Here is a 22,633-nt window from a genome sequence, read left to right as displayed (position 1 = left end):
ATATCAGATCTGGGCTAGAAAAACAATTGTGATTTATGACAGAACCTTTTCTCTTTCCTTTTGATGCTTAAATTTGAAAAACAAAAACAAAAAGCCTGCCAGAGGATAAACTACCCATACTAAAACTAAACTATAATGCACTTTGCAACTATTTCTTGTTTTGTTATTCTTGTCATCTATAGTTTCCCTTCCTGTTTGGACTTCCAAATAACCAGAAGACAAACTAAGTAAAATATAAAGACTAGAAAGTAAACTTTAACGTTTTTAGTTACTCTTCTCCTTTTTCCTTGTTAATTTTTTAGAATTACATTTTAGTCAACATTTAGTGAATATCTACAAGTTCCTAAGTTATATTAAGAGAGCAAGGAAGGGAATTATTTATATATGACACAGCTTTTTTTCTCAGGTATTTACAATCCATAATAAAACAAACTAAAATATGTAAAATACATAGAGATTTTAATATACTAATAAACTAAAATTTGAAAAGCAAGAATGAAAACAGTTCTCACCTGGGTCCTTTCTAGTTGACAAGGTGGCATTTTTGTACTGTGAATCAGGTAACATTTTGAGAAATTGCCATTTAAAAATACTTAACCACTTAGAATTGCTATAACATTATCCCTAATCCCTGTGTGATCACTGATGTGAAAAAGTCTCAAGCAGAATTAAAGCAGGGTTTTGTTGCATATCCCTACATTTTTCATGTGAAATGTGATAACATGTTTCTCTCTCTCCACTTCTCCCTGTCTTAAGAGAACACAGCACTGCTAGGATGCTGGCAAGGCAGTGTCCCTTATTACCGCCACTGAGGCTTCTGAGAGCAGTTGCATAGCAGCAGTTTTATTTCAGTTACCAGTCATTCCCAGCTAGCCAAGTTCAGTCTTCAGGGAATACTCCAGTTTGCAGGTGGCCAACAACTTCAGTTATCATTGTCTTAACATTTACCAAGCTCCAGAGAAAGGCAATATTTGGCTTTTTCTTTCACTGACTGTTGCTAATTTTAAGCCTTATTTTGAAAGAAAATAATGAGTACCAACTAATTAAATCATTTTAGTTGTATCAATTGCTATGACAATGTAGCTTTTTTTAAAAAAATGAGCTTTTTACTATTTTTAAGACTTGTAAATGGTAGCAACAGCATTTCAAAAAATTGGATAGAGTAGGATTTGTTTTGAGTGTTTGATTAGTATGCTTTCAGATTAGGTTGGTGTCAGAAGGATGAAATCAGTTTATTTACGTTCTTTCTTTCCTTTGTTTCCATTTAGACTGAAACATCATTCACACTCTTCCCATTTTTATAAGGCATGGATATCATAACTGTGAAAGAGAAAAAAGCATTTTTCTCTTGGTATCCATCTATTTTTAAATTTTATATTTGGATTTTAAAATTTTATACTCAGTGACCACAGAATCAGTTACATGTAAAAGCCATTTCAATAAGGTTTTCATTTTACTTCAGTTTAATTATATAGCTAGGAATCCTTGGGGCAAATTCTTGTAAGTCACATGCCACACTAGCAGTTTTTTTGTTTTTTAGGTTTTTTGTGGGTTTTTTTTTTCTTTTTTTCCCTCATATTTTGAATTGTCATATTACATTTCTGGCTGTTTATGATACATAATTCTATAATAAGGTATGTGTAGAAGTTACATATAATACATATGGGGAAAATAAGTTATGTTATAGTACTTAAAGTATTTGATGTGGAATTAGAATGTCGAGAATTCATATAGCACAGTGGTTAGAAAGGAAGGGTTCCAGTGTGGGGCTACGTAGACTTAAAGTTCTCCTCTGCCATTTAGCATCTGTGTGACCTTGGTAAAGTCATGTATCTTCTGTATTAGTCTGTTTTCACACTACTATAAAAAACTACCTGAGACTGAGTAATTTATGAGGAAAGAGGTTTAATTGACTCACAGTTCCACAGCCTTAACAGGAAGCATGACTAGGAGGCCTCAGGAAATTTACAGTTATAGCGGAAGGAGAAGAAGGACCTTCTTCAAGTGGAGGCAAGAGAGAGCAAGCTGGGAAGTGCTACACTTTTAAACCATGGGAGGTGGTGGGAGAAGATTGTGTCATGGGAGAGGATTTCCCCTATGCTGTTCTCATGATAGTGAGGGAGTGAGTTCTCAGATGATCTGAGGACACACGGCATATGATTTTTCAGTTCTGAAAGCAATTTTTGAGCCCCTACTAAATACCAGGTAGCAGACCTGCCCTGGGAACCCAAAGATTGCAGGGTTTAGTGAGGATGACACATAAGTGGGCATGCACTGTGCTAAATGTAAGGCTATCTCTCTATAAAGCACAGAAGAGGGGCACGTAATCTAGGGCAGGGTCAGGTAATGTCAAAAAAGACACCCTAAAAGAGATCTTTCCTCAACTCTATCAAAAAGAATGATTCAGCCAGGGAGAAGGAAGAGAATATGAGCAGTGGTAAACATGCATGGTGAATATAGAGAATTGCAGGTATTTCAAGTTAGTGGAGGATGAAGTATGAAGTAGAATGACCAGGGATCAGGCTGGAATGGTAAGTCGTTACCAGATGATACTCTAATATAGGCAGAACTCTTACCAGGGCCATTCTTAGCTGCTTTTAGGTACCTTTGGGTTAATTATCCATCCCTTCACCAGTCAGATGGATCCAGGGCAGAAAGATTGCATGGCAGAAAGCACAGTGACCTGAATATGTAAGGAATTGCTCAGAAGGGGGCAATGGGCAACTGGGCTTGACATGTACTTTGTTGTTTCACAGAAGAGGATAATGCGGGAAGGCTCATTACATGGTTGGTCCAGGATGGAGGGATAGTAGAAGCCAAACCAAGCTTGGAAACAGTGAATTTTTTTGTGTTTTCATCCTGTACAGCTATGTGGTCTTCCTAAAGAGCTTCATCATGGCACCAGGAAGATTGACTTAAACATTGTTTTAACTTTTATTTTGGATAGCTAATCATTAAGAAAATGGAGGGTGTTGGTAATTGAATAGTGTCAGATGATTAGCTGTGGAATCTAGGGAGAAGGAAAAGAGAGCAGGAAAAAACAAGGGACAGGGAGAAAATGAGATGGTCCAGAAAGTGAAGGTTTCTGTTAGGTTCAAGAGTAGATTAATGTGGAGAAAGAGATATATGAAAGACATGTGATTAGGGAGGAAATCAGAGAAAAAAAAATTGCTGTTTAAGATGTCTGAGGATCTCTGAATGATGATAAAATCTAGTGTGTAGATAGAACCAGTGGGTGGCTAAAATATAGAAGAATGAAGCTGGATCCTCATCTCTCACGTTAATACAAAAATCAACTCAAGATGGATCAAAGACTTACATCTAAGACCTGAAACCATAAGAATTCTAGAAGATAACATTGGAAAAACTCTTCTAGACATTGACTTAGGCAAAGACTTCATGACCAAGAACCCAAAAGCAAATGCAACAAAAGTAATGATAAATAGATGGGACCTAATAAAACTAAAAAGCTTCTGCACAGCAAAAGATATCAGAATCAGTAAACAGACAACCCACAGAGTGAGAGAAAATGTTCGCAAACTGCATCTGCCAAACGACTAATATCCAGAATCTACCAGGAACTTAAATCAAGAAAAAAAAACAAATAATCCCGTCAAAAAGTGAGCAAAGGACATGAATACACAATTCTCAAAAGAAGATATACAAATGGCCAACAAACGTGAAAAAAAAATGCTCAGCATCACAAATTATCAGGGAAATGCAAATCAAAACCACAATGAGATAACCACCTTACTCCTGCAAGAATGACCATAATTAAAAATAAAAAAATAACAGATATTGACATGGATGTGGTAAAAAGGGAACACTTTTACACTGCTAGTGGGAATGTAAACTAGTACAACCACTATGGAAAACAATATACAGATTCCTTAAAGAACTAAAAGTAGAACTGCCATTTGATCCAGCAATCCCACTACTAGATATCTACCCAGAGGAAAAGAAGTCATATGAAAAAGACGCTTGCACACAATGTGTATAGTAGCACAATTCACAATTGCAAAAATATGGAACCAGTCTAAATGCCTATCACCTAATGAGTGGATAAAGAAAAGTATTCCACACACCGTGGAATACTACTCAGTCACAAGGAATGAAATAAAAGAATGAAATAATGGCATTTGCAGCAGCCTGGATGGAGTTGGAGACCATTATTCTTAGTGAAATAACTCAGGAATGGAAAACCAAACATTGTATGTTCTCACTTATAAGTGGAAGCTAAGCTGTGAGGACACAAAGGCATAAGAATGATATAATGGACTCTGGGGACTTGGGAGGAAGGGTGGGAGATGGGTGAGGGATAAAAGACTACACATTGTTGCAGTGAGCTGAGATACTGCCACTGCACTCCAGCCTGGGCGACAGAGCACGACTCCATCTCAAAAAGAAAAAAAAAAAGACTACACATTGGGTACGGTCTATACTGCTCAGGTGATGGGTGCCCCAAAATCTCACAGATCACCACTAAAGAACTTTTCCATGCAATTGAACACGATCTGTTGCCCTAAAACTGTTGAATAAAAATAAAAATTGAATTTAAAAAAATGAGTGAGTGGAGAGACGACATGCAGAAATGGCACACCTCAGGTGGCTGAAGGAGAGAAATGTATTTGGTGTCTGCCATATTTTTGCAACCTTCAGTGACACTTTTGTCCATGTCACTGATCTTTCTGGCAAAGAAACCATCTGCTATGTGACTGGTGGGATGAAGGTGAAGGCAGACCGAGATGAATCCTCGCCATGTGCTGCTATGTTGGCTGCCCAGGATGTGTCCCAGAGGTGCAAGGAGCTAGGTATCGCTGCCCTACACATCAAACTCTGGGCCACAGGAGGAAATACGACCAAGACCCCTGGACCTGGGGCCAGTCGGCCTTCAGAGCCCTTGCCCACTTGGGTATGAAGATTGGGCGGATTGAGGACGTCACCCCCATCCCCTCTGACAGAACCCATGGAAAGTGGGGTTGCCATGGTCACAGTGTGTGAACAGGACTCCTCAAACTATTTTCTGTTAATAATTTGCCATCGTGTTAAAAAAAAAAAAAAAAAGTGGGTGGCTGAAGGGGAGGATACTGAGTAATGGAGTCAAGGAATTATGAAGCTAGGGTACTAGACATCACTATTTGGTTATTTTCTAGCATGATGTTAAGAGACAGAAAAATATTACAAGCTAGGGGCTAAAGTTCTTAATGAATAAAGGAAAGTGAAAGAGAGATTGAAACATGAGAGCAACAAAGAGAGATGAAGAATACTAAATCAAGATGGTGTGTACCTTAAAAAATATGCATTTACTCCAAACCATGATTTCATGGAAGATCGATTTGGAAACAGTCATGGTAAGCTAGGTAAAGTCCAGCTACCTCTTCCTGGGTACCACTGAATATTGGGTAATGGAGAATGAAAAAACTTCAACTAAATAGAGCTCTGAGAGAAACAGTTTCTCGGGTTAAAACCATGCTTCGACCGGGCGCGGTGGCTCAAGCCTGTAATCCCAGCACTTTGGGAGGCCGAGACGGGCGGATCATGAGGTCAGGAGATCGAGACCATCCTGGCTAACCCGGTGAAACCCCATCTCTACTAAAAAATACAAAAAACTAGCCGAGCGAGGTGACGGGCGCCTGTAGTCCCAGCTACTCCGGAGGCTGAGGCAGGAGAATGGCGTAAACCCGGGAGGCGGAGCTTGCAGTGAGCTGAGATCCGGCCACTGCACTCCAGCCTGGGCGACAGAGCGAGACTCGTCTCAAAAAACAAAAAAACAAACAAACAAACAAATGCTTCATTTACCTCAAGGAGATGGCCACAAAATTTTGAAAGGTTTCACTACCTCCAAGAAGTGTTACTGACCACTCTGTACAATCTTAACCTTTTTCTTATCTGTGTTCCTAAATCAGCCATAATTTCATGTATATATTTGTCAAGGACTTACTAAAGTTTAGACATTGTGGTAGATGTTAACGTAAATATAACATTATGCCATCTCCTCAAAAGTTTAAATGCAAGACTTCTTGTTTCCAGATAGGAAAACCTCAACTGTAATTTATGAAATGCTGGAGGCTTTGTGTGTCCAAGTCTGAGAGATAAAAACTGCAGGGGTATTCATTAATGGAGAGGCCACAATTTTAAAAAATTTTACCTCCTGGAGTCCTACCAGGTTCCTAACTGATAAGAAGGAAGGAAAATCCCCAATTCCAGCCCTCTCTAGCCATCCCCTTCCACCTAAGTGGGGTGGGTGAGGTGAGGGGCACTGAGAAGCACTTACGAAGTTCACAGTCCGGAAACACAGACTCATTAAAACACTGAGATCTAACAGGACTTCAGAATGTTTTCCCCCACCTTACTACTACATTACTAAAAGCCTGTTTACTGCAGTTCCTGTCACCTAGTACAGCATATACAGCTAGCAAGAAAAAAATTACTGAACATACTAAAAGGCAGAAAACAGTTTAAAGAGACAGAGCAAGCATCAGAACCAGCCTCACATAATATTGAAATTTTGAGATCAGAAATTTAATACAATTATGATTAATATACTAAGGGCTCTAATGGATAAAGCAGATAGCATGCAAGAACAGGTGGACAATGTAGGAAGAGAGATAGAAATTATAAAAAAGAAACAAAAGGAAATGCTGGAAATCAAAAACACTGTAGCAGAAATGAAGAATGCCTTTTATGTGCATATTAGTAGACAGGACACAATTGAGGAAAGAATTTCTGAGCTTGAGGACATCTCACTAGAAACTGACATGACTGAAAAGCAAAGAAAAAGAAGTCTGCAGAAAAAACAAAAAACAAAAAACAGAACAGACCCAGAGGAACCTTAAGTACGTATTACTAAGTGAAACAAGCCAATCTAAAAAGGCTGCAGTATGATTCCAACCACAGATGCTCCTTGACTTACAATGGGGTTATGTCCAAATAAGCCCATTGTAAGTAAAAAATATCCTAAATTGGAAAGTATTTAACATCCTGATAAACCCATCATAAATCAAAAAATTGTTCAAACCATCTTAAATGGGGGACTATCAATGTATGACATTCTAGAAAAGGTAAAACTATGGAATTGGTAAAAAGATCACTGTTTGCCAGGGGTTGGGGTGTGGGAGGTGCTGCAGGATGAAGAGGCAGAGCACAGAGGATTTTGAGTAGTAAATGTGGTGTGCATAATACTGTAATTGTGGATACATGTCACCATACATTTGTCCAAACCTGTAGAATGCACAACACCAATAGGAAACCCTAAAGTGAAGTATGGAATATGGGTGATGATGATGTCAATGTAGATTCGTCAATTGTGACAAATATTCCAGTTTGGTAGGGGATGTTAGTAGGAGTGGCTATGCATGTGTAGAGGGAAGGGGAGGAACATTGGAAATCTTTATATCTTTTATTCGGTTTTGCTGTGAATCTAAAACTAAGTTAAGAAATATTCTCTCTGCTTCTATCTTCTGAAAGACATTGTAGAGAATTGGTATCATTTCTTCCTTTAATATTTCATGGAATTCACCAGTGGAACCCATCTGGGCCTAGTGCTTTTGTTTTGTAAGGTTATTAATTATTGACTCAATTTCTTTAATAGATATAGCCCTATTCATATTGTCTATTTCTTCCTGTATAAGTTTGGCAGATCGTGTCTTTCAAGGAATTGATCTGTTTCACCTAGATTATCAAATCCCTTTGCACCATTTTAATGTCCATAAGACCCATTGTGATGTCCCCTCTTTTATTTCTAATATTAGTCATTTGGGTACTCTCTATTTTTTTCTTAGCCTGGCTAGAGACTTACAAATTTTATTGTTCTTCATGAGGAACCAACTTTTGATTTTATTGATTTTGTCTATTGATTTATTGTTTTCAATTTCATTGGTTCTGCACTAATTTTTATTTCTTTTCTTGTGTTTGCTTTGGATTTAATTTGCTCTTTTTTTTCTAGTTTTCTAAGGTAGAAACTTAGTATTGGGTTTAGATTTTTCTTTTCTTTTTTTTTTTTTTTTAATTTATTTATTATTATTATACTTTAAGTTGTAGGGTACATGTGCATAACGTGCAGGTTTGTTACATATGTATACTTGTGCCATGTTGGTCTACTGCACCCATCAACTCGTCATTTACATCAGGTATAACTCTCAATGCAATCCCTCCCCCCTCCCCCCTCCCCATGATAGGCCCCGGTGTGTGATGTTCCCCCTCCTTCTTTTCTAGTATATGCATTCAATGCTATAAATTTTCCTCTAAGCACTGTTTTTACTGCATACCACAAAATTTTGATGTTGTGTTTTCATTTTTATTTCATTCAGTTCAAAGTGTTTTTTAATTTCTCTTGAGATTTCTTTTTTGAGTCATGTGTTGTTTAGAAGTATGTTGTTTAATTCCCACATATTTTGGGGTTTTCTAGTCATCTTTCTATTACTGATTTCTAGTTTAATTCCATTATGGTTTGAAAGAAGACATTGTATGATCTCTTTTCTTTAAATTTATTAATGTGTGTTTTATGCCCAGAATTGGATCTGTCTTGGTGAATGTTCCATATGAGCTTGAGGAACCTCTGTTCTGCTGTCGTTGGATAAAGTAGTCTATAGATGTCAATTATATTCAGTTGATTACATGGTGTTTTGGAGTTCAACTATGTCCTCACTGATTTTCTGCCTGCTAGATCTGTCCATTTCTGATAGATAGGTGTTGCAGTCTTCAACTATATAGATTTATCTGTTTCTCCTAGCAACTCTTACCAGTTTTACCTCATGTCTCTTTACACTCCGTTATTAGGCATATGTACATTAAGGCTGTCTTCTTGGAGAATTGACCCATTTATCATTATGTAATGCCCTTCTTTATCCTTGTTAAGTTTTCTTGCTCTAATATCTGCTCTGTCTGAAATTAATATAGCTATGCCTGCTTTCTTTTGATTAGTGTTGGCATAGTATATTTTTTCCATCCATTTACTATTAATCTTTATGTGCCTTTATATTTAAAGTGAGTTTCTTGTAGATGATATATAGTTGGGTCTTGTTTTCTGATCCACACTGACAGTCTCTTTTAATTGGTGTATTTAGACTATTGACATTCAGAGTGATTATTGATTTAGTTGGGTTTCTAACCATATTTGTTAACTGTTTTCTATTTGTTGCCTTTGTTCTGTGTCCTTATTTTTGTCTTCCACTGTTATAACCTTTCACGATTGTAACTGAATGACTTATATGATTCCATTTTCTCTCCTTTCTTAGCATATCAGTTATGCTTATTTTTTTAAAAAATTAGTGGTTTCCCTAGAATTTGCAGTTTTTTAAGTTTATAACTAACCCAAGTCCATTTTCACATAACACTATACAGCTTCATAGATAGTATGAGCACCTTATAATAAAATAATCTTAATTCTTCCATCTTGTCATTTGTATCATTAGTATTCATTTCCCTTATATATGAGTATACATAAGCATATATATCATATATACATAAGCATACATACATAAGCATGCATAATTAAATACATTATTATTATTTTGATATTAAATCAATTAAGAAGAAAAGCAAAAGGTTGTTTTATTTTCACTTATTGCTTCTATACTCTTCCTTTTCTTAAGAAGGTCCAATTTCTGACCTATATTGTTCTTTCTCTCTAAGGAACTTCTTTAAACATTTTTTGCAAGGCTGGTCTACTGGCAACAAATTTCCTCAATTTTTTCATGTATGTAAGAAAGCTTTATTTCGCCTTCACTTTTGAAGGATAGTTTTGCAGGTTATAGAATTCTAGGTTGATAGTCTGGGTTGTTTTTTTTCCCTCTCAACACTTTAATATTTCACTCCATTCTCTAGTTTGTATGGTTTCTGAGGAGAAGCCAGATGTAATGCTTATTTTTGTTCCTCTGTACATAAGATGTTTTTTCCTTCTGGCTTCTTTAGGATTTTTTCTTTCTCTTTGTTTTTCTGCAGTTTGAAAATGATATGCCTCAGTGTAGTTTTGGGGGTTGGGATTTTTTTTCTTTTAGGGGGTTTTTTGACATCTATGCTGCTTGATATTCTCTGAGCTTCCTGGATCTTTGGTTTGGTATATTAATTTGGGGAAATTCTCAGTCATTATTGTTTCTGATTTTCTGCTATTTATTTCTCTTTTCTCCTTTTGGTATTCCCATTACACATGTTATGCCTTTTGTAGTTGTCCTGTAGTCTTTGGATATTCTTTTCTGGGTATTTTTGTTTGCTTGCTTTTCAGTTTTGGATGTTTCTATTGATATATCCTCATGCTTAGAGATTCTTTCCTCAGCCATGTCCAGTCTACTAATAAGCCTGTGTATAAATTTATATTTAGTGTCTAAATTCTGTATTAAATGACAAGTTCCTTGAGGGCAGAGTTTGTGTTTATCTTTGATTTCCTTTTAACTCCTAGTAGAGTTCTCTACAACAAATAGGCATAAATTTTATTAAATACAGTATATCATATTCTGTCATATGAGGTATGATATAATATGTGCCACAAGGCTGGATGTGGTGGCTCACGCCTGTAATCCCAGCACTTTGGGGCGCCAAGGCAGGTGGATCACCTGAGGTTGGGAGTTCGAGACCAGCCTGACCAACATGGGAAAACCCCATCTCTATCAAAAATACAAAATTAGCCAGGTGTGGTGGCACATGCCTGTAATCCCAGCTACTCAGGAGGCTGAGGCAGGAGAATAGCTTGAACCCGGGAGGCGGAGGTTGCAGTGAGCCGAGCCGAGATTGCACCATTGCATTCCAGCCCAGGCAACAAGAGTGAAACTCCGTCTCAAAAAAAAAAAAGTGCCACAAAAAAGGTAGAATTAAATTACTAGATAAGTGAACGTCTACTAATACTGTCTCAGTCAAATGCTTAACTGCATTTTTGTTAGAAATGTATGTATCATTTTTGGTCGACTCCTTGGCCTGGATCTCAACCTAGGTTTTTGAAACAACACTAAGCAATCCTATTAAAATTCTATAAACTTAAGCCTGGTTTGCTGACTACATTTATTAGCAGATGTGGTGACTCATTCTGATTGAGTCATAGAAAATAGTACATAAAGCCTTTGCCTTTATGTACTAATGACTATGACTAATGACAGTGACTCTCCCTAATGACACCAAAATTGTACAGTTGACCCTTGAACAACATGGGGGTTAGGGACACCACCCACTGTGCAGTTGAAAATTTTCATGTAACTTTTGACTCTCCCAAAACTTAACTACTGTTAGCCTACTGTTGACTGGAAGCCTTGCCAATAACATATACAGTCAATTAACACATATTTTGCATGATATATGTATTGTATGTTGCATTCTTAAAGTTGTCAACTAGAGAAAAGAAAGTGTTATTGAGAAAATCATAAGGAAGAGAAAATATACTATTTACTATTAGGTGGAAGTGAATCATCATAAAGATCTTCATCCTCATCATCATCACATTGAGCCTTTTTCCCTTGCCTTCAGTCAATCTCTACATACCTATAATAAGTTGGAGTGAAAAACAGCCTCTAGGGTATTAGGTCTGTGTGATATATGCCAGGAGTTTTTACACTTTCTCCTTGGGTGGCCAAAACAATAGGATATAGCATTATAAGTATTATCTTTCAGTAATCTAAATAGTTCTGCTTCTGATTGGGTATGTTTGTTTTCATTTTCCTCTAATCAAAGGAGCAATGCCTGCATGTTTAAAAAATAACTTGGCTTGGTAAAACACTGTAGCAGTCTACACTGACGTTCACCAAGTATTTTCAGTTCCCTTTCTGAGTACCTGGTAGTACTGTATATCCCTTCCTCCATTAAAGTTAGATATGGTCATGTGATTGTTTTGTCAGTGAAATGAGACCAAAATTGACATGAAGCTTTAAGAGCTAGTACATGTACATAATTTGCTATTTTACCTTTATCCTGCTGCAAAAACTGTAGAAGCCCAGATAGAGAGCCTCCCTTAGCCTAAGTTCCTGAATGAGGACAGCATAGACAGGAACTCCCCCAACTGCCAGTTGACCTGCTCATGGACATGTAACATATTTTATGCCACTAAGATTGGGGAGTAATTAGATAAGCATAACCTAGCTTATCCTGATAAATATAGCCTTCACCCCAAAACAATGGGCTTTGGTAGTTACTAAAGGAATATAAAAGATTCGATGTGCTAATATTGGCCTAGTATTTCTTTTTCTTCATTACAGAAATGCTTATTGTACACAGCTTATATAAAATGAATTCATCTCAAGATGATTAGAGTCATTCGCCATGTGTCAGAGTATTTTTCTTTGAATTAGAATCTTTGCTTGAGATATTTTATTTTATTTTATTTTATTTTATTTTATTTTATTTGTTTTTGAGTTAGGGTTTCATTCTATTGCCCCAGCTGGAGTGCAGTGGTACAGTCATCACTTACTGTAGCCTTGAACTCCTGAGCTCAAGCAGTCCTCCCACTTCATCCTCCTGAGTGGCTGGGACTACAGGCATGTGCTACCATGGCTGGCTAAATTTTATTTTATTTTATTTTTGTAGAGATGGGGTCTCGCCATGTTGCCCAGGCTGGTCTTGAATTCCTGGCCTCAAGCTATACTCTCACCTCAGCCTTTTCAAAATGCTGGAACTATAGGCATGAGCCACCATGTCTGACTGAGAAATTTTAATATGCTTCTATAAGATTCCTTTCACCTGCCAATGATAGAATTGTAAATTTCTTGAAAGTAGTGACCATCATTCATTTTTGCATTTGTTCTTTTATTCAACAAACTTTTGTTAAGTGCTCATTATTTGCCAGGTGCAGAGTCAAGGAAGATGTTCAGGGAACTCTAGATAGTTTGGTAAAACTGGCAGGAGGCAGGCAGGGGCCAAAGACTGTAAAGCACTTTGTTAAAGTCTGGAAGCTTTAACAATTTCATAAATTATCTATACTTCATTTTAAAATAGTTTATCCACATTCATTACTTAATTTTATAATGCCATATCCAAGGTGACACAAACTGAGTTTTAACACTTCCGAGACCACCAATACATTGTATTTTACAACTTAGTTAACTCCTTTTTACATATCTTAGAATAAAGCTTTTTTTCTTCTATCAGTATCTTTTAATTTCTCCAGTGCACCAAGTGCCTTCTCACCTGGGGGCCTTTGCACATGCCATTTTCTTTGCCTGTTTTCCCTTAGTTTGGGAAATCAGTAGAGGTCATTTGTACTGAAATTGTTGGTACCATCTTCATAGAAAGGAATATATTTGTCTATGTTATATTGTTGTGCTTTGGGAAATCTACCAGTAAAATTAGAAGTTTTTTTTTTCTTCTATAACTAATATAAACATTAAGAAATGAGATATTAGGTGCTATTGGAAAGTTTAATTATCCCAATTCTCACAGAAGAAAATTTTCTCATCACATTGCCAGGTGGTTTCAAGCAACTCTTATTTACAAAATTGAAGAGCTTAAAAGCTAAGTTCTATTTCTGGTCTTTATTGTACAAATCTAAATACCTGTTGCAGAGACAGTGTGGAAGAGTGACGTTCCCTTTTTGTTCTCTCTCCCATCACCTTCTGCCTTTCCTTCTAGGGATTCTTCAGCAAGCGCCTGAAAGGCTCCATCAAGAGGACCAAAAGTCAGTCAAAGCTTGACAGAAACACGAGCTTTCGGCTTCCATCCCTTCGCAGTACAGATGACAGGTAGGAAGTTAACTTTCTTAAAAAAAAAAAAAAAAGCAGTTTGAGAATGAATTTTGTTAAGGCATTTTGGTCTGTTCTGAATTTCAATCAATGACAAATAGAAAAATACAATAAAAAATTGACTTTTATGTCACGTTCATATTAAGGCAAGATGCAAAATATTGACTCAAATACCCAACCAGTTTAAGAATCTTATAATATTAGAGAGTTTGTGGATACATAAAAACTAATTTCAGGGTCAGTTAAGCTGTTTCTATAGAATCAAGTTATAGTGGTCAGAGGTGTATGTTTTGTTTTGTTTTTGGTAGAATGACTATAAAGAATAATGATGATGATAGCTAAACAGTTTTAGCACTGTCACAGAATGCTTCATACATGTTATCTTGTTTCATCTTTATAATAACCCTATATGATAAATACTATTATTATCACCATTTTATAGATGAAGAATCTGAAGTGCAGAGAGGTTAAATAATCTTGCCCAGGGTCATACAGCTAGTAAATAGCAAAAATGGTATTTGAACTTGGGCAGTTTGGCTCCATAGTCTATGCTTTTTACTGCTATGTTCTGTATGTAAAGCATATGAAATTGGCCTTGTTGGTTTGCAATTACATCTAGAAGACTTGTGCTGAAAAGGAAGCCTGGATGGATTTCAATAATTAAGATGATTAGCTTGAGTAAACCTCAAATATATAGCTCCCTAAGGATAATATCCTTCAAAAATCATTGAATGTGTGCTGACACATTTTTGACACGTCATGTCTCGATAATGTTCAGAATTTTGGAAGTAGTGCTTGTGGTATCAGCATCAGCACATCGTCGCTACCACCAATATTTATTAAGTACCTATTCTGTGCCACACATGTTAAATGTAGTCTCTCATGTAATACAACAACCCTAGATACTATTATTATCCTCATTTTATAGATGAGAAACTGAGGCATAAAACGTTTGAGAAACTTGCCCAGGGTCACACAGCTAGTAAGTAGTAGAGCTGGGATTTGAACTCAGGTCTGCCTCTCATATTTGATACTCTTATTTATGTTTTACTTTTTTTTTTTTTTTCTGGTAAGTGACTGTTTTTCACTTATCTACCTAGAAAACAGAAATAAAATTATAGATTTGCCGAGCAGATGATTACTGTCTTTATTTTGTAAATGAAGGAACTTGATGGGGGACTACTGCTTTATTAGCCCTTCTTGAACTACATTAAAGGTGCTCTGTGAAATTTGCAAGTCAGCCCAATTTGCAGTATATTTATTATCTCTTTTATACCTCTTTGTTTTAAGGTAATCATAAAAAATATTTTTGAAATATTTTTCTTAGTTTCCTATTATTCTGTAATTTTCATCATTCCAGGAATTCAAAGCATTTTATTAATGTCTCAAAAAATAGAATAACAATTTTTTTCAGATTATTGATTCTTAAGAACAAAGATGTTGTGCAGCAAATAAAACAGTCCCAATTCAATAGCCATTTTCTTAAATCCTGCAGCATCATATAGAAACTTGGGAGACAAGTTTTTTTTATAAGTTTACCTTATTTTTTAACCTTGCACTAAATATTAACTTCTTTATTTCAAACAAAGGGCTCTCTCCTATTTCATTTTGTTTTAGGTTGCCCATGGGAATTGTTTGAATTACCAAGAGATCATTTTCTCCCAGAGTCTCTTGTATTTCTATTATATGGTTACTGTATTTTTAGCCTTTCCAGTGATCGAAATGTATTATTTGTGACTTTTATGCTGTTATGCTTTAATCAATAGCAAAGTCTTTCTTAAGTACAGGACAATAAAAAAGTGGTAGTAAATCTCAAATATTAAGTAACCCTTTTAATTTATCAACTCCATTTGAATTGCAGAGATTTCCTATACAGAAATTTTTCAAAAAACTTTTTCTTGTATAGGGATGTACTCAATGTAATTTGAATGTGTTCCAGTTTTAAAAAAGACTCTCTTGCCTTCAGATCGTTTGAACAGTCAGATAAATAGAGCTAAGGTACAAGATACTCATCAGCTGAGTTCTTTGAATTAGTGCCCTTATAGGTGTGACCAAGTATTTTCTGAAGACCTCTGATTTTCCTGGGTCAGATGCATCAATTGCTGAAGTCAGCCATTTCTTTCAAAATGTTATACAGTGTCTAAATCTAAATAGCAAAACATTTGTATTCTTTTATCCAATCTGTGGAACCTCCAGTTAGAGGTAGTAAGCAGCTCTTTTTTTTTCTGTTTTTAAATTATAAATTAAAATACTCACTTGTCTTTGTTGTTTTGGAGGGGAAAAAGTTTCAGTATGTAAATAAAAAGAGCTAAAGACCCTCTTTATCTTTCCTATCTCCCCACATAAATAACCTTATTAACAATTTTTATATTTTCAACCCTCTTTAAAACTCCATACATAAAGGGAACCCAAGTATATGTTTCCATATTTTAATATAAATGGGATCATATTATGCATATTACTTTGTGACTTCCTTTTTAGTATAACTATTTTGTACTCTCCATATGTCAGTAAATGTCAGTCCACATCATTCTTTTTAACAACTGAATATTTGTATGCTACAGTGTTTTTATAATAATGTACGTCACTTCTCTATTGATGGATATTTACATTGTTTCCCTTTTTTGATACAAAATAGAGATGTCATGAACATTTTTGAACATGTGCGTTTTTGTACTGGTGGCTGGGTTGGATTTCAGAAGTAGCACTGCTTGGTATAGAGTATGTACATTATCAAATTTTCCTTCAAAAAAGGACCTTTCCCACCAACAAATTAAGGTTACTTTTATCCTTCAGACAACCTTTTCCATTTTGTCAATATATTGAAAGAATAGAAATAATAAACACTTATGTAGTATTTATTATGTGACAGATATATTCTAAGTACTTTATATAAGCTAACTCATTTAATCATCACAACCACCCTATGAGATAGTCACTGTCATTACTCCTATTTTGAAAATGAGAAAACTGAGACACAGAGAAATTCATAAGTTGCCTGAGGTTATAGAGCTTGGATAATGAGAGAACTGAGGTTCAAACCCAGGAAGATTGGCTTTAGAGTCTGTATATGTAACCTTTATTGTATATTACCTCTCTAAAACATGGGACGGGGGGGTAATTTCTTTGTTTTAATTTGTATTTTGATAATACTTAGTATACTGAATATCCTGTTATATGTTTTCTTCTTCTGTGACTTACCTGTTTCCTTTGCCCATTTTTCTGTTGAGTTGTTTATCCTATTTCTTATGATTTGGAATAGCACTTTTTATTACTACGGATAGTAAGCCACTACTATGCATGTTGCTAAAAATTTTCTCCCCATCTGTTTCTTGTGTTTTAAAATCATGTCTTCAAGTTACATGGAAGTTTTCAATTTTCCTTTCTCTGATATGTCAGTCTTTTTGGGTGGGAAGCGGGGCTTATCTGATCAAATTTGATCAGAACACTGGACTCAAGAGGTGAGGGACCTGTTTCTTATTACATTCTTCTTTATGATGCTGTGCAAATCACTTTATTTTTCCCTTCTTCAAGAGGGAGAAATATTCTATCTGGAGCAATCCAGAGGATAATGAAATAGTGGACATGATATTTTGAAATTTTCAAAGGGTTGTGTGTGTGGTTTTGTTTGTTTTTGGTTTTTTTTGTTTTTTTGTTTTTTTGTTTTTTTTGATACAGAGTCTCACTCTGTTGCCCAGGCTGGAGTGCAGTGGTGCAATCTCAGCTTATTGCAACCTCCACCTCCTGGGTTCAAGCAATTCTCCTGCCCTAGCCTCCTGAGTAGCTGGGATTATAGGCATAAGCCACTGCCTCCAGCCAGAAATCTTCAAGGTTTTTGAGATAAACCACAAAGCTTATCTTCACTCATAACATTTTTATTTTTATTTTTCGAGACAGTGTATTTTTCTGTCACCCAGGCTGGAGTGCAGTGGTACAATCACGGCTCACTGCAGCTTTGACTTCTCAAGCTTACTTAATCCTCCTGCCTCAGCCTCCTGAGTAGCTGGGACTACAGCCACACACTACCATCCCTGGCTTATTTTTATACTTTTTGTAGAGATGGGATTTTGTCATGTTCCCTAGGCTGGTCTCAAACTCCTGGGCTCAAGCGATTTGCCCGCCTTGGCCTCCCAGAGTCTGGGATTATAAGTATGAGCCACGATGCACAGCCCTCATATTTTTAAAAGATAAAATTATTCTCAGGAGGTCTGAGTTACCACTTTAAGATAGCAGAAAAACATTTTTAAATCAGTTAATTTTATCTAAAAAAAGCAAGCTGTGGAAAATACCATAGTTTTACCAAATAATGTTTCTAAAATCCAAATGTGTTGATATACAGTAACACATTCAGTATGTGACAGTTATGTACAAGCTACTATGCCGTATGCTACAGAGAATATAGCATAGAGAACCAAAGATACAGGCCTCAACCTCGAGGAGTCCAGTAAAAGAGGTAAGTGTCAAGGAAGAAATGGTATTGGTGAAGATAAAATTACTTCTTGTTGAATGGATCAGGAGAGACCTTAGAGGGCAATGGCCTGTGAGTTGGATCTTACAGGTGTACTTTCAACATAGAAATAGACACACACAGAACTTTCCTTGGAATGGAAATAATGAGCAAAAGTAGAAAGTAGGAAATTATGGAGCTTGAAGAGAATTACTGAATAGTTCAAGGTATTAACATGTAAAGGGGCAAGGTAGGAAATAAGTTTGGAAAGGTAAAATTCTAGTTTTTAACTTAATAGGTGAAAACAGTTCTGCTTTTTTGTCTTAAAAATTACTTAATATGAGAAATAAATATGAACTCCATCTTTAATGAAACTAGGAAAAATATGAGGGATAGATTACTTAATCTATAATTCTCACTTAGAGGACAAACAGATTAGTTACCTACAAAAGGGAATTCTAAAAAGAAGTCTATACTTAGGATTCAGTTTAGTTGCCAATTAACAGATACCCAAAATAGAAATGACTGAAACAAGGTAAAAAAATTTTTTTTTCACTTCTGTCTGAAAGTGGACAGTCCTGTTCAAGTCTGCCATCTTTAGGATATTCAAGAATCTCCTTATAGACATAAGATAGCTACTAGAGCTCCAACCATAACATATTTGTTTTAGATACCGGAAAAGATGGGCCCATAAAAAGACACATGCCTTCCAGCTGAGTTATCTCCCTTTAAAGCAATCTCTCTGAAACCATACCTAGTTGACTTTGACTTCTGTCTCATTGCCACCTTTTTCTAAGGGAGCCTGGGAAACTTTATACCTGGATATATTGGTGGGCCCAATAATATAGGAATCTGTTCTTAAGGAAAGAGAGAGGGATGGACATTGGTAAGACAGCTATCAGTCTCTGCATAGGAAGTTGATTTACCCACCTACTCTGGAAAGGTTCAGCTTCCACCCAACTCTAGAAAGTCAGCAGCCAGACTTACCCCTGTCACATAGCAGTTTGGAGAAATTGAACCACCCTGGAGAAACGGACCTACAGATAGCTACATTTGTATCTGTGGGTCCTTTTTGCCTATTAAAATCCCAGCTGATAAATTCATTCCTACGTAGATCCAAGAGAAATAAAAATATATATTCATATAAAAACTTGTGTGTGAATGTTCATAACAACATTATTCATAATAGGCAAAAAGTGATAACAACCCAAATGTCCATCAACTGATCAATAGATATACAAAAACATGATGTACCCATACAATAGAATATTCATCAGCAATAAAAAGAGTACTGGTACATGTTGCAATGTGTATGCATGTTTTCAACCTTGAAAACACTGAAGTAGGAGGATCGCTTGAGCCCAGGAGGTCAAGGCTGCAGTCAGCCGTGATCGTGCCACTGCGCTCCAGCCTGGGAGACATTATTATGTCATAATAATAACAATAATAATAATAATAAGCCAGTCAGTCACAGAGTACTACATATTGTATGATTCCATGTATAAGAAATGGAAATGCCAAGAAGAGGCAAATAAATATGTATCATCTTGAAATATCTGAATGCTAAGGTTTAAAAAAATATATATTAAAATATTCTAGAAAGAAAAAATAGGTTACATACAAAGGAATGTTGGGGATCAGGGGATGATGTTGGAATTCTCAGTAGAAATAATGAAAACCAGACGTTAGTGGAGCAATGTCTTGAAAATTCTGAGTGGAAATTATTTTCAATCCAGTATTCCACACCCAGAGCAGATCTTGAATGTCAAACTGAGGAGTTTGGATTTTAGCGTATAAGCAACAAAGAGCCTTTTAAACATTTTTGATCAAGGAAATGGCCTAATCAGAGTTTTGCTATAGATGGATTAATCCAGCAGTGGAATTTCAGGTAACTTAGTTTGCAGATACTAAGTTTGAGAGACCAGTTAACAAAAAGCTATAAGAAGATATATTGAAGGCTCCTAGGCGAATAGTAGCGGTGGAAATGGAGAGGCAGAGACAAGAGAAGAGGAACGTTTTAAAGGCAAAATCAATAGGATGTCACAAAGTCATCATTGTTCCAAAGCCATCTAATCAGATAAAAGCCAGTAAAGTGATTTCCTAGAATCAATATTGGCAGCATTTTCACATTAAAGCCATGTCATGTAGGAGGGTGTTGGGACACAAAAAGACTGTGATGTTTCTGCCTTTCATTCAAATGCACTTAAAACTAGGAAATGACTGAAAACAGTGGTACTATATTGTCAGGCATTCCAAGATTCCAAATGCCTCTTGCCAGCCTTGCTTTGGAAGTGCTACTTAAATTTACCAAAGACTAAAGGTAAAGATGAGCATATGGAATAGAATATTCTCACCCACTCCAAACTTCCCTCAAATAAAAACCTTCACAGTAATGTTCTCAATTCTAAGGCCTGCTAACAAAGTATGGGTTTAAGTAGTCTACTTTTTCTATTGTCAAAAGATACCTGAAAGTAAGTATGGTGTTCATTGGTAGGTGGAATTATGGAACGATATTCTTTGCTTCTTGAGTTTCTCCTTATTAATTAGAATTGTTTAACTTTTTATTTTGAAATTATATGAAGAAAGTTGCAAAAATAGTACATAGAGTTCTGCAGACCCTTCCCCCCAGCTTTCCCCAATAGTGAGGTCTTATAACTGTAGTATAATATCAAAACCAGGTAATGGACATTGGTATGGTAATATTAAATAAACTGCAGACTTTATTCAGTTTTCATCAATTTTACATGCATTCATTTGTGTGTGTGTGTGTGTGTAGTTCTGTCCAATTTAATCATATGTATAGATTTGTGTAACTACTACCGTGATCAAGATAAAGAACTCTTTCATTACCAAGAAAGAACTCCCTCTGCTACCCCTTTATAATCATATCCACCTCCCCACACCTATCACATCTCTTAAAAAACTACTAATTTGTTTCTCATCTCTATCGTTCTATCATTTTAAGAATAGTGTTTAATAGAATCATATAGTATATAATTGGTTGAGATTGCCTTTCTTTTGCTAAACATATACCCTTGAGGTCCATCCAAATGGTTACATGTATCAGTAGTTTGTTTCTTCTGTTGCTGAGTAGTATTTCATTGTATGGATGTACTACGGTTTGTTTAACCATTCACCCATTGAAAGACTCGGGTTGTTTCCAGTTTTTGCTATTATTCATATGAATAAAGCTGCTGTGAACAGTTAGATACAGGTTTTTGTGAACATGTTTTCCCTTCTGTGGGGTAAATGCCCAAGAGTATAATTTCTGGGTTCTATGGTATGTACATGTTTAAGTTTATAAGAAACTACCAAACTATTTTCCAGAGAGGCTGTGCCATTTTACATCCTGATAAGCAATGTTTGCAGGGGAATTTTTTGTGTCGCAAGAGATTTTCACTTATGTTTTCTTTTAGAAGTTTTATGATTTTAGCTTTTATATAGAAGTCTATGATCCATTTAGAGTTCATCTGTGATTGCTTTAAATAAAAGATCTTAATTCAGAACTTATTGGTGTTCTCAATATATATATATTCTACATATATATTAAATATATATATTCTACATATATATTTTATATATATATTCTACATATATATTTTATATATATATATATATATATTTTTTTTTTAAGAGACAAGGTCTTGCTCTGTTGCTCAGGCTAGCGTGCAGCGGTGCCATCATAGCTCACTGTAACCTTGAACTCCTGGGCTCAAGCAGGCCTCCTGCCTTAGCCTCCTAAAGTGCTGGGATTATGGACATGAGCCATGGCACACTGCCCAGTTTAAGATATTACAAGATTCCAATCAAAACTACAAACTTGCCCCAGCCAAACCACTTACAGGCAGTCTGCCTGCCTTTGGAGAAGGAAGTATGGTAGACTACTTTCTTCTCTCATCTGCTTTTCCCCTCTAGCCTACTAACCATGTTTTTAGGTACCCTCCAGGTTTTGGGGAAGGAGAAGCAAAAAAAAAAAAAAAAAGATGAGAAAGAGGAGAAGAAAATCCTACTACTACTATCTTAGCCTTCCATAATGCTCTGAGCCTAACAGAAATTTAAAGCTGACTTTTCTCTCATGGGGCAATTTGGGGACTTTTTCAGAGATTTATCCCTGAGGAGCTCTCACCTGTGGTTTTATTGACTTTGACAAATACATTTCTCTTCAAAGTGCTCACTTGTGAATCCTTTCTAGCAAGGAGTTCTTGATGCTTTAGTTTCTTCATCACACAGTCTTACGGTCCACAGGAAACCTCCACAAATCTTTTGCCCTGACAATCTCTAGGAGTACAGGCTTATCCAAAAGCATGAATGTTCTTGCTCTGCCACCAACAGTTAGTTGGTCATTTCTCATCATCTGGATTTCCCAGATGGAATCAAACCCTGCTCTCTATGTATCTTTTACCCTTCTCCCTTGTAGGTAGCAGGAGGATGCGCCTCACAACTTCTTTCAAAAATTGTTTCTCACAAAATCTTTCCCATTCTCCATTCTCTGACCACTTTTTATAGTCTTGACATAACTGAGAGGATCAAG

At 36.1% G+C, this 22,633-nt stretch overlaps 1 protein-coding gene across 3 annotated transcripts in view; it reads left to right on the top strand.

Annotated features, from left to right (window-relative positions):
* Window positions 1-22,633, top strand: part of RASAL2 (RAS protein activator like 2) — a 369,092-nt gene that overhangs the window by 297,023 nt on the left and 49,436 nt on the right. For all 3 annotated transcript variants that reach the window (XM_025400463.1, XM_025400454.1, XM_025400473.1), the window contains one exon: window positions 13,546-13,655. In XM_025400463.1, coding sequence (XP_025256248.1) covers window positions 13,546-13,655 — 110 coding nt within the window. The remainder of the gene's footprint in view (window positions 1-13,545; window positions 13,656-22,633) is intronic.

Source organism: Theropithecus gelada, chromosome 1, assembly GCF_003255815.1.
Source record: "Theropithecus gelada isolate Dixy chromosome 1, Tgel_1.0, whole genome shotgun sequence".
NCBI lineage: Eukaryota > Metazoa > Chordata > Mammalia > Primates > Cercopithecidae > Theropithecus > Theropithecus gelada.
The sequence above is the reverse complement of the archived record's forward strand: the minus strand, read 5'-3'. Positions and strand labels throughout refer to the sequence as shown.